The sequence below is a fragment of the Gopherus flavomarginatus genome, chromosome 21 (genome assembly GCF_025201925.1).
Source record: "Gopherus flavomarginatus isolate rGopFla2 chromosome 21, rGopFla2.mat.asm, whole genome shotgun sequence".
Taxonomy (NCBI): domain Eukaryota; kingdom Metazoa; phylum Chordata; order Testudines; family Testudinidae; genus Gopherus; species Gopherus flavomarginatus.
The window spans coordinates 1882903-1897034 of record NC_066637.1 but is presented as its reverse complement, the minus strand read 5'-3'; the positions used below and the strand labels follow the sequence as shown (position 1 = coordinate 1897034).

The 14132-nt window shown below is 58.4% G+C and overlaps 1 protein-coding gene across 1 annotated transcript in view; it reads left to right on the top strand.

Moving 5' to 3' along the window:
* ESPN (espin) overlaps window positions 1–14132 on the top strand; it is a 153109-nt gene that overhangs the window by 29504 nt on the left and 109473 nt on the right. The window contains exons 3-7 of the mRNA XM_050931619.1: window positions 1498–1684; window positions 3516–3698; window positions 4316–4447; window positions 7150–7369; window positions 10284–10555. Coding sequence (XP_050787576.1) covers window positions 1498–1684; window positions 3516–3698; window positions 4316–4447; window positions 7150–7369; window positions 10284–10555 — 994 coding nt within the window. The remainder of the gene's footprint in view (window positions 1–1497; window positions 1685–3515; window positions 3699–4315; window positions 4448–7149; window positions 7370–10283; window positions 10556–14132) is intronic.

Sequence of the window (14132 nt, the reverse complement as noted above, 5' to 3'; positions counted from 1 at the left end):
TCACAGCTCTCTTCCTTCTCCTGTGTAAATTAAGCAGGGAGGAATGAAAACAATGGAAGCTCCATTTACACAGAAATCATACAGGGGGACGGGAAGCCCACTGAAAGGCCAGACCAGCGTGAAGTCATCCTGCCTCTTCAAACAAGTTCATTGAACTTTGGAAGATATAAGCCAAGAGAGAAGCCACCCCTGGCATCCATCACCAGACAGACATGCTTGCAAACTGAGAAGGACGGGTCCTTCGACCAAGGGGGCTTAAAGTCTCTGAGAACTGAATGAGAAACCTGCTTAGGCAAAGACTGAATCTTGCTAGATGTGCTTTTGTGTCTTTAAAGGAATGAAGGGCCTCTTAATTTCTCTGAGCTGTTCAGGAGGGGGCTGGCCATTCAAAGCACATGGGTTGGGGAACATTCGGGATGGAGAGTGTCACCTTGTTGGTTCCAACCAAGGCTGGTGGGAGCAAGAATGGGATGGTGGGACTGTAGCTAGGCTGCTGGGGTCAGAGCTGCTGGCCCTGGGATGTCTGGTCACAGACATGCAGGGCAGAGCAGGGCAGGGCAGGGCAGTCCCTAGGGGGATGCAGGACCCAGGACAAATCAGCCCCCCACTGGCTTGGGGGTCCCACTCTGCATCGGTGGCTGAGCCCTGGGCGTAGGGCAGAGGCAGAGCCCCAGGCGCATGGGGGCCGGCAGCTGGGAGCCCGGGGGTGATGCAGCACCCCCTCACTCCCCTGCACACACACTCCCCTAGTTCCTGCACCTATGTCTTCTGGGACCGACTGCACTGGCCAATCACAGAAGCCCACAGGGCCCCCCAAAGTGCTGGGCCCGGAGCAGTTGCCCCGATTCCCCCTACCCAAGGGATGGCTCTAACTCAGGGTGTGACCTGCAGGCTGGGAGCTGGCTGGGAGCTACAACAGCAAAGCACTGTGAGGCACCCAGTGTTGCAGGGCAGGTGGTGACAGCCCCTCGCTGGTCTGGATTGCACCCAACACCCATCACAGTGTGTCAGCCCCATGGGGTGGTCACACCACAGCAGGGCGCGGGGGCAGCTGAGCCCGTGTGTTGTACCCACGGGCAGGGCCGGCTCCAGCTTTTTTGCCACCCCAAGCGGCGAAGAGGAAAAAGAAAAAGATAAAGCCGCGATTGGCGGTACTTCGGCGGCCGCTTTACCACTCCGCTTCATTCTTCAGTGGGGGGTCCTTCGCTCTGAGAGGGACTGAGGGACCCGCCGCCGAATTGCCGCTGAATACCCCAATGTGCCTTCCCTTTCCATTGGCCACCCCAAGCACCAGCTTCCTTTGCTGGTGCCTGGAGCCAGCCCTGCCCGTGCGGGGTGGAGGGAGGGTGTCATGCCATAACAGGGCAGGGGGCATCTGCACATCACTGCTGAGAGCTGCATGAAACTCGAACCCAGAGCAGTGTGACTTCGTTTGGGGGCAGGGTGAAGGAGATTTAAAGCAACCTGCTCCCCAGCCTGTCTCGTTCTCGTTTACAGCGGTGTTAGTGCCCAGACCAAGAATGGTGCCACTCCCCTCTACCTAGCCTGCCAGGAAGGCCACCTGGAAATCATACAGTACTTGGTGAAGGACTGTGGAGCAGATCCTCACGTGCGCGCCAACGATGGGATGACCCCACTCCACGCGGCTGCCCAGATGGGTCACAACACCGTCATCGTCTGGCTGGTGAGTGCTGCCTGTGCCGGAACCTGTGCAGCCTGTGGCACGGGGCACTGCCCTCTTCACAGCCCTTTGGCAGGCGATCGCGCTGGAGGGCAGCCTGAGCACGGGGCGAGAGGGGCTGTAGGGGTGGGGTTTAGAGCAGGCGCTTTGCCATGGCGATGCTGCTGTAATTGCTGGGGGTGCTTAGCCCCATGTTGGGTCACGTCCCCATTTCCAGGCTCATGGAATTCGCACCCATAGACTCATAGACTCATAGACTCTAGGACTGGAAGGGACCTCGAGAGGTCATCGAGTCCAGTCCCCTGCCCTCATGGCAGGACCAAATACTGTCTAGACCATCCCTAATAGACATGTATCTAACCTACTCTTAAATATCTCCAGAGATGGAGATTCCACAACTTCCCTAGGCAATCTATTCCAGTGTTTAACTACCCAGACAGTTAGGAACTTTTTCCTAATGTCCAACCTAAATCTCCCTTGCTGCAGTTTAAGCCCATTGCTTCTTGTTCTATCATTGGAGGCTAAGGTGAACAAGTTTTCTCCCTCCTCCTGATGACACCCTTTTAGATACCTGAAAACTGCTATCATGTCCCCTCTCAGTCTTCTCTTTTCCAAACTAAACAAACCCAATTCCTTCAGCCTTCCTTCATAGGTCATGTTCTCAAGACCTTTAATCATTCTCGTTGCTCTTCTCTGGACCCTCTCCAATTTCTCCACATCTTTCTTGAAATGCAGTGCCCAGAACTGGACACAATACTCCAGTTGAGGCCTAACCAGCGCAGAGTAAAACAGAAGAATGACTTCTCGTGTCTTGTTTGCATCACACCTGTTAATGCATCCCAGAATCATGTTTGCTTTTTTTGCAACAGTATCACACTGTTGACTCATATTAAGCTTGTGGTCTACCATGACCCCTAGATCTCTTTCTGCCATACTCCTTCCTAGACAGTCTCTTCCCATTCTGTATGTGTGAAACTGATTGTTCCTTCCTAAGTGGAGCACTTTGCATTTATCTTTATTGAACTTCATCTTGTTTACCTCAGACCATTTCTCCAATTTGTCCAGATCATTTTGAATTTTGACCCTGTCCTCCAAAGCAGTTGCAATCCCTCCCAGTTTGGTATCATCCGCAAACTTAATAAGCGTACTTTCTATTACAACATCTAAATCATTGATGAAGATATTGAACAGAGCTGGTCCCAAAACAGACCCCTGCGGAACCCCACTTGTTATACCTTTCCAGCAGGATTGGGAGCCATTAATAACTACTCTCTGAGTACGGTTATCCAGCCAGTTATGCACCCAGGTTCACAGAGCATGCGGGGAGCCGAAGGAGAGCTCTGCACCCTCTGACGTCAGCTCGCATGAGGAGCCTGGCGCTGCCCAGACACTGTCGAGGGGCTTGGCTGACTGGCAGGTCACTCAAACTGGCCGTGACTCTACTAGAGTCCTGCAGGGCGAGGCCGTGTGAGCACCCAGGCTCAGCACAACAGCTGATGGGGGATTAGTTACCCCTGCTCCGAATCAACTCGAGCTGAGCCCAGGCTGCTGCTCCTGCACCGGGATACCTGCCATGCAGCCTCTCGCACTGGTTAAGTCAGACGTAGATGGGCCCCGGTTGCCCTGCCAGTGCTCCGGCCTGAGCTGCTGGAGACTCCAGGCTCCTGCTCCGTTGGCCCAGAGGTACCAGGCACTGCTGTCCGTCAGAGGGCCATGCTGCTGGTATCCTGCAACGCTCGTGCTGGGGGCCCAGGGCCCGCTGGAGGCAGCTGGCTGCTGTGGTGTCACACAATGACAGGGCTTGGACCATGCAACCTCTCTCTCGATTTTACAGATGAGCTTCACCAGCATCAGCCTGTCGGAACAGGATGATGACGGCGCGACAGCCATGCATTTTGCTGCCAGCCGCGGCCACGCCAAAGTGCTGAGCTGGCTGCTTCTGCACGGGGGAGAGATCACCACCGACCGGTGGGGGGGGACGCCGCTGCACGATGCTGCTGAGACCGGAGAGCTGGAGGTCAGTGTGGTGCGGGTGGGCACAGAGCACACTTGCTGCAGGCTTTGCCCTGGGGAGGGCTGGGCTGTGGGAGGAAATGGAGCTGCCTCAGGGGCGGATCTGATTGTGAACAGAGTTGTTCTGCACTGGGAAAGCTCCAGTCAGTGAAAACTTATCAGAGGGTGAGGACAGTGAAGGCACCCTGCCACGGCACCAGTGCACACTGGCACAACACTGTCCCACCACTGCACCGCCCTGCCACAGCACTAGTGCACACTAGCACACCACCACCCTGCCATGGCATCAATCTGTCAAGGTATCACCCTGCCACAATACTGCCCTGCCATGGTACCACCCAGCTATAGCATCCCAACACAGTACCAGCCTGCCATGGCAAGCCAGCACAATACCAGCATGTGTAAGACCCTGGCATGGCCCTGTCCTGATGTACCATACTGAGTGGGGTCTGGCCTCACCCCCTCCCTGCCACCCCAGTCCAAGTGCAGCTCAGATTCATCTGGGGTCAGGTGTGTAGCAGCCCCTCCCCTTCCCCAGACTCTCCCCCCAGCTGGATTATGCCTGAGTGGGATCTGCCCCTGCCAAACCCTCCATCATGCCCTCCTTGTATCTTCTTCCAGTGCTGTCAGATCCTCGTGGTGAATGGTGTCAACTTGGGGCTCCGTGACCAGGACGGCTACACAGCCGCTGACCTCGCTGATTACAACGGGCATAGCCACTGCGCCAAGTACCTCCGCACCGTCGAGAACATGGTGCGGCCCCCGGACTGCCAGCTCCCCCCACACAGCCCCTTGGCTATGGCTCCCCCGGAGGCCCAAGGCGCTGGGCGGGCATGAGGCCGGGTGTGGAGCAGAGAGGCAGGCAGAGGAAGGAGTGGGGGCTCGGGCACGCGAGTACCAGGGTGGGCACAGCTCTGACTGCATTTTTATCTCACATTTGCTAAGTTCAGACTTCAGAAACCGTTAGGGCTGGACATTCAGTAGCTGCTGGGCCGTGTGCCTTCTCCTAGCACCAATGGGCTCAGCAGCTCTGCCCTTCCTGCCAGGCCTTAGTCAGTGTCCCAAACTCATCTGTACAGGCCAGAGCCAGAGCACAGGGGGCCACTGAGAGTGGGGGATCTCCAGAGCCCCCAGCCAGTGCGAGCCAGGTACCTGTGGAGCCCGCAGGCACTGCCTCTCCCTCCAGAGGCAGGGCCCTTCCAGACACGCCCACTCCCAGGTATGGGGCACCCAGCCCAGCAGAACCAGGGGCCCTGGCCTCCCTCCTTGCAGAGCCTGCTGCAGCATTGTTCATTGCTGGGTTTTCTACCAGCCCATTGTGCTCAGCAGCAGCTGATTTGCTGGTGACTGGCTGGCTGCAGCTGGGCCCCTTAGCTGCAGGTTGTTGCTGGAGGGGGTAGCACCACGCCCAGCTCCCAAGGGACGCCTGTGCCCTGCCACGCTGCCTGTTTCCCTGCCCTGACTCAGCTCTGACAGACTCCAAGGACACCATTCCTGGAAACCAGTATCACCTCGGCTTGCTATTGCGAGGGCCAATGAGCGCATGGCAGCTGGAGGTTACCCTGAGCAGCGGGCAGAAGGACTGCCCAGGGGCTCCCTGAGGAGCTGTGGCACATGCACGGGCCCCGTGGCAGGAGCCAGGCTGCAGCTGGTTATGAGCTTGCCTCCTGCAGGAGAAGGTGCCCAGCTGCTCCGTGAGCGCATGCCACAGCAGGTGAGTGCCCCAAGCCACCAGGCAACCATTAGCCCAGGCAACGTAAGCTGGGTCTCTGGGGTGCTGGAGGGGCTCCTTGCTAGCTCTGCCCAGTTAGTGCCAGTGTTTTTACAGCTGTGCCAGGCTGGCCCTCAGGGTGCAGAGCTCTTGTGCCCTCTGAGGGGATGAACGTTCTGTCAGGGCATTTGCAGAGAGGCTGAGGAGCAGCTGGGTGTCTCCCACCTCCCCGGCACTTTAACCCTTTGCTTACCAAAGTCCTGTCCTTTGGCACATCCTATCTGACAAAGGGGAGCTCTCCAGACCCACAGGTGCTGGTTGTTCATAAGGCCATGACCGTGCTCAGTGTCTCCAGCTTCCCGGGGCAGGACGGGTCTGTGGGTGCAGGACCCTTGCTGGCAGGGGCAGGGGCAGCTGGCCACATTGCATGCAGCTGATGGGCCCTGCTGGTGCGGGATTCAGGGAGCAGGAGATTCCCCAGTGAGCGTAGTGTCCTCCCACATCACCACATGGCCTGAAGCAAAGAGACTGGGGCTGTGTGGGGCACATGTGCTGGCTCTCAGAGGGGGCTGGAGTCTTTGGGGGGAGCATCTGGCTGATCTGCCAGCTGCACCCCTGAAAAATCCACACCCTGGAGTGACGGAGTTAAACCACCCTGAGTCCCTGTGCAGACAGCGTTAGGGCAACAAGAATTCTTCCGCCAGTCGAGCTCCCTGTCTCGTGGAGGTGGATTAGCTACGCTAATGGGCTGGATCCCTACAGTGGCACAGCTCTGCTGTCGTAGCCTTTCAAGTGTAGACAAGCCCTGAGACTCTCCCTCCACTTCTGCTGTGTCACTCACTCACCGGGGCAGCGGTTCTGGTCTCTAATCGTTATCCCACGGCAACACGGACACCCCTTGCTGCACCACCCTGGGCACCGTGTCAGCCCATTGAAAGGCAGTTGGTATAAAACGTGGGGAGGAAAGTGCCCCCTGGGTGTTTCTCTCCACAGCTCTCACGCTCTGTGTCTGACCCACTCGCTGCAGGGAGGCCAAGGAGGAGCCTCCATCCCTGCGAACGTTTTGTGTGCCCCTTCCCTGTTAGCAAAGAGAGATCGGTCCAGTTCCGGCCAGTGAAGGGCCAGGAAGTTCATGCTTTGGGGGCTAGTCAGTCACTGGGGTGCAGGCCCCACAGAGGGGGGAGCTGGGCACAGTGTGCAGGTTGCCAGGCTGCTCACTGGAGGAAATTTTCCCTTGTTCTGGAGAGTAGAGGCCCTGGGCCTGTGGACGCTCATGCGCCTCCCCCAGAGAGCAGGTGTGAGCAGCACCAGGGGCCTGGAACAGGCAGTTCATTGGATCCCCTCCAGGATGGCACCAGTGGCACATCACGGGCTCTTGGGGCTTGCCCTGATGACTCCAGGCAAGTCCCATTTAGGCAGGTCCTGCAGAGTTCAGCGGCTCGGGTTGGTGGCTCTGGTGTTTGGCCCATCTCTAGTTATGAAGTGTGACTTGGGGCCAGCAGGCAGCAGATTTACTGTCAGCTAATAAAACTTCTGGGCATTACAAATGCAAGGGCCTTTTTGGGCATGTCTCTCTGGGTGGCTACAGGCAGGATTCTGCTGATTCCAACCCGGTGCTGCTCGTTGCCGGTTCTCTCTGGAGCTGGTTGCTGAGATCCCACCATTGGCACAAAGTGATGCTAGTGAATTCCTGGCCTCAATGTTTCCCTGTGACTAACCCGGCCTGCACGTGCTTGGCCTGCAGAGCGTGGAGCACAGAGTCCTGTCCCGAGACCCCTCGGCCGACCTGGAGTTCAAACACCCCGATTCCGGCATGTCTTCTCCCAACACAACCATGTCTCTGCAGCAGGCGCACTTCGACCTCGGGTCGCCAACCAGCACCCTCTCCAACTACGATTCCTGTAACTCGAGCCAATCAAGCACTGGGGAGAAGAGGAGCAGCCAGCCCAGGGGCGAAGGCTCAGGTAAGTCCAGCTCTGCAAAGGGCTCCTTTTGCTCTCACAAAACCACTGCTCAGAAGTGCCTGGAGCACAGAGTCTGACTGCAAAGAGAAAGCAGTGGGCAAGGCTAGGGGCAAGAACTGGGCACTGCAAAGCCCTCCAGGCCCTGCTCACATCCAGGTTTGCGTACAGAGCACGAGAAGGGAAAAAAGCACCATTTAAACCGCCCCCACCCCGCCTCTCTACCAGCAATGGCACAGCCCTCTGGGCATGAGTCAGAAGGAGTGAGGCTGGATGTCTCAGAGGGTCTGTACTGTCTACACCGCATCTGGCCCAGGCCAGCGGACAGGCTAAGGGGCTCAGGCTAAGGGGCTGTCTAATTGCAGTGTGGACGTTTGGGCTCAGGCTGCAGCCCAAGCTCTGGGATCCTCCCACCTCACGGGGTCCTGGAGCCCGGGGTCCAGTCCAAGTCTGGACATCTACTAGAATTAAACAGCCCCTTAGCCCAAGTCAGCTGGGCTGGGTCAGCTGCAGTGCAGACATCCCCCGAGGGCCAGGTAATGTGGGTACTGGTGCAGGCTCTTCCCTCTTGAGCCTGCCTCCTCGGTCGATAGGCCCAGAGGCTGAGCTGCTTATAGGGCCAGCAATGGTGAATAAGGGACACGGGGAGTTGCTGTTCTAGAGAAATGTCCAATGCTACATGAGACTTGGCTGGCCACGTGGCTGGTGGTTCTAGGCTGTAGCTGATCAGGAGACAGGGATTTGCACAAGGTTTCCAGTAGCTGTATTGCTTCCCCGTGACCTGCTTGGCATCCCTTCTTGTCTGCAATGCCCCAAGAAGTGCGAAAGCGCTGGCCCCTCGTTCATGTCAGTCTCTCAATAGGGAGCACCACAGGGCAGCCCCGAGCTCGTCAAATGCATCACAACAACCGGAGCTGGTGTGGGAGTGCTCCAGCTGACACACCCGGTGTGAACGGGCCAACATCTCTGGGAGATGGAGGCAGGAGCCTGTCCGCGCAGATGTGCAGCATGTGTGAGGAGCTGGCAGGAGCTGGGGCTGGCTGGACATTGCAGTGCCCAGGCGTTAGGACTCTGATGTTGCCTCCTGACAGCCTAACCACCCACTCATTTTTGCCTAGAAACATGGTGCTAAATCTCAGTCACTGTAACTCAAATGGCAACAAGAGCTGCTCCTGATCCTGTTTGTGGGGAGGGATAGCTCAGTGGTTTGAGCATTGGCCTGCTAAACCCAGGGTTGTGAGTTCAATCCTTGAGGGGGCCACCCAGGGATCTAGAACAAAAATCAGTACTTGGTCCTGCTAGTGAAGGCAGGGGGCTGGACTCAATGACCTTTCAAAGTCCCTTCCAGTTCTAGGAAATAGGTATATCTCCAATTATATATATATGTTATATGGAGATACAGGCAACTATCCTGCTGTTCTGAGCAGCTGAAGACATTTGCCAGAGGGAGGGACAAGGTGTCAGGGATGGGAGGATTCTTGGTGCCATTGCCAGCGCTCCAGCCAGTTCTACTGTGCAGGAGTGTTCTGTGTTTTGCTGCTGCCGAAATACTCGGGATGGGACTGACTGCTCCATTGCCATCTGGTGGAAACACCACTCCTGCATCGTTCCAGGCCCGTCAGCTCCACTCTCCCAGCTCAGGGGCATGAATGTTAAACCACCTGACTGGAACCAGTGCTGGGGGGTTTCCAGTCACAGAATCTTGGGCTCCATAAATGAAGCTGCTCTTGGGCTGAAGTTCTGGGGTCAAAAGTCATTTGTGGCCAGCGCTTGGCACGCATGGAGTTTCCAAGTGGTATTTCTGCTGCTGCTGTTATTGATTAATGCTTCTGTGCCCCGGGGTGATTAGCACTTTGCAGATGTGGTCCCTGCCCTGAGGCGCGCACAGTGTGTGGGCCAGGTCCCACACGCGCACTCCCCGCTACAATGCTGACTAGGGAGAGGGGCCCCAGAGAAGCACAACACCAAACAGTACAGGCAGGATCAGGTGAGACATGACATGACAACAGGCAGGGCAGGGGTGGGATCAGCGAGAAGACTTAGGCCTTGCTTCTGCAAAGGACCCCCAAGGGACCCCATTAATGAGGGAGCCCTTCACAGGACCAGGCAGTAGATGGTCACGAGGCAGGTGCCACTGGATTCAGCTGAGTACATCGACACGGCACTGGACGGTATTAGCTCTCTCAGTGGCTTGCCCCACTGATGCTGTTGAAAGACGTGTTGCACTTCACTCAGCTTGGCCAGCGCAAACAGACCCGTCACTCCCACAGCTGCCCCCCACCAGTCACTCTCCAACAGTCGCAGTCCAACCAGTCGTGGGTCTCCGGTGCTAGCCCAGTAGCCCCCTCTGAGGGCCCGTGGCACTGGAAGGGAACGTTTGTTGCATTAAAAACCTGTTTTCAGGGCCTTTATAAAAAGCACTCCCTGGTTCCTGTTGCTTGTCAAACCCGGGTTTAAGCCGCATTGTTTGTGTGACGGACAGAGGGTGCCAATGGCTCTGAATAGATGAACTGTAGCCCCTGCATGTCTAACAGCCACAGTGCTGGCCTCGCTCTTCTCCCTTTGCAATGTGCAGGCACATCTGCCCTCTGACCTGGACTGACTTAGGAAACACCTCTGGGGGAGCCACCGGCAGGGCTCAGGCCGTTTCTCCTTTCAAACCTTCCCAGAGTGTCTGTCTCCTGTCTGCCCACTGGGTTCTGAGCCCAGAGGTTCTCTGCAGCACGGGGACTCCCCATCTTAACCTGAGTAGAGCTTGTTACCCTGTCGGATTATTGAGACACCCTGCAGGGAGCATGGGCCTGGTGTGACGCAGCAGGGAGCGGGATGGATTGACCTGGGAATGTCGTTTAGTTTTACTGGGGCTGTCTGCATGGGGGACGGCTGCCGACGCTGATGCGGTTCATCTCTCCTACAGGGGGACCCGACATGACAATCACGGACATGCAGACATACATGGACATGCTCAACCCTGAGATCCGGCCGAGCGATGGCAAAAGGGAGGGCGAGGCATCCCTGCCACCTCCCCCCAGCTTCCCCCCTCCTCCTCCACCCCCCAACTCCAAGCTTCCTCCTCCTCCTCCCGGCTACCCAGCGCCAGAGCCCCCCGAGGCCCAGCACACGGCGGAGATGTATGTGCAAGCGAAAAACAACCTGCGCCACGTGGAGAGCGAGGTGCTGAAAAAAGAGGTAATTCCCATGTTGGGGGGGTTCCTGAGGAGCCACTGGGAGAGGGACGCACTTCAAGGGCACCTTTCCCCCGGGGGGTCATGGCCTCCCTGGGGTTGGTGTACAGCAGCGCTGGGTGTGCCCGGGAGGGCGTCGGGGCTCGGCTGTGCGAGCTCCAATGCTCTGTGGGCAAGCGAGGCCGCTGCGCTGCCCCAGGTCAGTATGCAGGCCCAGGACATGTCCCGTGGTGCGGCGGGAGAAGGGGGTGATTGATTCAGGTCCTAGGACGCGTGGAGAAGATCCCCCTTTCCACACCCCCCAGAGCCAAGTGTCCATCTGCCCTCCCCAGCCCTAGCTGCTCGGTCCGGCCCAGAGCACCAGCCCGAGGCTCGGACTCCTGGTGGGAGGCTCCTGGGCAGTCCGAATGCTAGCCACCCTCCCACGCAGCGGCTAGTAAAGTCCAGGCAGCACCGGCCAATAGCCCCAAGGAGGGGAGGGGTTGACAGGTCTGAGCAGGGCTGCTGGTGGTGACAGACAGCTCCCTCTGCCGGGGCGGCCCCGGAGCCGCGATCCGTCCATCGATGGATCAGTCCATCACTGGCTCTCGTGGCTAGAGTCTCAGCGCTGGTGTCCCCATGTGGGCAATGCCCACTCAGTGGACGAGCAACTGTCACTGTTGATGGGTGGCACCCAGAGGCCCCAGTCAGGAGCGGGGCCCCTGGCACATTCGGAGCAAGAGACAGTCTCCCTGGAGCATGACGCAGGGAGTGGGCAAGGGCCTGGCAGGACGAGGGGCTGGAGCTGGCAGCTCGCTCTGCTAGAAGCTCTCATAATGTGTACAGGGCGGGAGGGGGTGACTCATTTTAAATCGAAACAAAAGAGCATATTGCGGCTCTCAGTAATGGCCACCGGCCACAGGCCTGGACAGGCCATGACAGCTTGTGAGGCGCCTCAGCTGCCCTTGGGTCTGTGGGTGGCTGAGGGCACAGTGGGAAGCCTGGGGACACCGGATCTTCTGGAGCCTGGGCTCCCTCCTGAGCCGAGCCCCAGGAGACTTTCCACAGAGCCGTTGTCCCTGCCAGAGCCTTTCCCTAGGCTGGGGGCTGCACAGGACAGAGCAGCAGGACGCTGGGTGCAGAGCTCCGCACCGCAGCAGAGGGAGAGGCCAGTCTGTCCTGTGGCTCAATCCTGACTGCAACATGGCCTGTCTGCTCCGCAGGGCAACTTACAGCTGGTAAAATTCTGCCTCTGATGCTGCAGCCTGGCCCTGGGCATTTGTATGTTATCTGCCCTCTGCAATGCACAGCTGGCATCAGCCTCCTGGGATCTGATACACCTCCGTCAAAGCCCCTCGGAAACGGCCTTCGCCCACAGTCACTGGTTGTCCCCTTCCCGTGTTCACGCGCAAGGACGCTGTTCTACCAGAGTCACCTCTGCACGCTGGATAAAGGGACGAGCATCTGTCCCCTGCTGCAGGTGCTCCCAGGCCTTGCTGCTGTCGGGTCTGGGCCCTGGTGGGGGCATCCCAGACCTGTCCTGTGGTCTGGGGAGGCTCTGCTCCTCAGAAGAATGTTTATGAGCCAGGGATAAAAGTGGCCCCTAAGTCCTGCCCCGGTATTCCAGGGAGCAGGATGAGCCCCTCGCTCCCCAGGACACGGCTGGCACTTTCCCAGCCTGCCCTCAGGGCCTGGGTATTGCCGGGGCTCCCAGCTGTGGGGATTGCAGGGGTGAGCAGGAGGAGTGCCTGTCTGACGGGAGGCCAGGAGCCTGGGAACTGCAACAGTAGCTCTTTGTGCAGTTCCCTGGCACCCACGCCTCTCCCACAGGCTGTGCTTGGAAACGTGATGGCCGAGTTTCTAATTTGCTTAATTGCACAAGGGCTCATCCAGGGCTGGAAGGAGGCGATTACAGCTCAGAAGGCAGCAAAAAGCTTAATCTTGCCCTTTGTCCGGAGCCAGGCCCCGGCTGCGCCTGACCCCCGGGGCAGCACCCACCTCTGAAGAGTCCTTTCCATTGTGCATGAGTTGAGTGCTGCACTGCCAGACCTGGAGGCTAACGTCCTCTGCACGCCCACCGAGTGGCTCTGGCAGCAGCTGGTCCTGCTCTGTGCCCCTGAGCCTCGGCCTTAAGGACCAGTGCGAGGGTGCAGCAAGTACCGTCTCCCTGCCCCCGTGCTCTCGGCTGGGATGAAGGGGTGTTGGAGCTGGGCAGGGACCACGTCTCACCAGGCTGCACTGACACTCATGGCTCGGAGGAGAGGGGCCGTGCACCCGTCACTACCCTCACCCCAGTGTCTCCATGCACTGCACAGGCGTGAACACGAAGGGTGTGAACGTGACTCCCCTTGGGACTCCACAGTCGTGTCTGGTGCTGTCTGCCAGCACAGAACCCGGACTGCAGGGCCTCCCAATCAGGCCATCTCCAGGGGCCTCAGGCCTCCGCACAGACAGACACCCCCGGGCTCTGGGACGTGCGTGGGACTGACTGGAATGAAACTGCCTCTCGGGCCAGGTGGGGAAGGATTTATTTCTGGGGGCCAAGGGCACTGGGGTGCTGGGCAGGGGCCTGTCTGGCAGTGCTCTGGGCACGAGGGAGCAGCTGGCAGTGCCGTCTGATCTCTGACATGAGTGAGTGTTCATGGAAGAAGCAAATCCTGAACTAAGGAAAGAATCCAGCTGCAGAACTGAGACGCTGCAACCAATGCTCAGGGCCTCGCTGGCTGCAATGGCGAAGAAAATAAATACACTAGTGTCGAGTTTCTCTGCAATGTGACCCCCTGGCAGCTTAGTGCAGAAGCTACAGGTCAGCACTGAGCAGGCTCCTGAGAGCCAGCAGCAGCTTCCTGCTCCACTTAGCTGCAGTCCTGGCCCCAGGACAGGGGGGAGCATTTCCTCAGGAGGAGGAGCTGGGTTGCTGGAGACATTCGACTCAAAGCCGTCACCTCCCAGCACCAGGAATGGCAGGTGTAATGGCACTGGCAGCCTCCCGGGCTCCTCCCGGGTGTGGGAACTGCGGGGCTGGCAGTGATAGGCATGCGTTGGAGTGGCAATGTGTTTGCAGGGGACTTCTGGTGCCTGTTTCTGTTGTCTGGGCCTTGTGGGGTGGATGGGCAGCCTGGGCGGGTGGGAGACACCCCAAGAGGCACAAGGCGAAGCTGTGACCCCCACCTCCCGTGCGACTGAGCTACCCCCTGCCCCGCTCGCCCTCCCTGCACAGAGGACGCCAGACTCAGTGCTCTGGTTTTCCAGTGCCCTAGCACTGAGCAGCAGGTGCTGCGACAGTTCCTAGCCACACTGTCTCCTGGACGTGCCTCTATCCTCAGGCCGCTGCGCCTGGGGGACGTAGCTGTTTGGAGGCTACCTGGGGCAGCGGATGTTCCAGCTGGCAGAGCAGAGCTGAAATGCCATTGTGTTCAGAAATGAGCCCAATGGCCATGGGCGAGCCCAGGACCCTGCTTCCCCTGAAACGAACCCCAGACGAGCACCAGCTGCTATCAATGGGTCTTACCCTGATTGCAGGCATTGGGCCCAAGGAGTCCCTGGCGCTAATCCCAGTCCTGCAGACTGAGTCAGCGTAGGGCAGAATTTGGACACCTGGC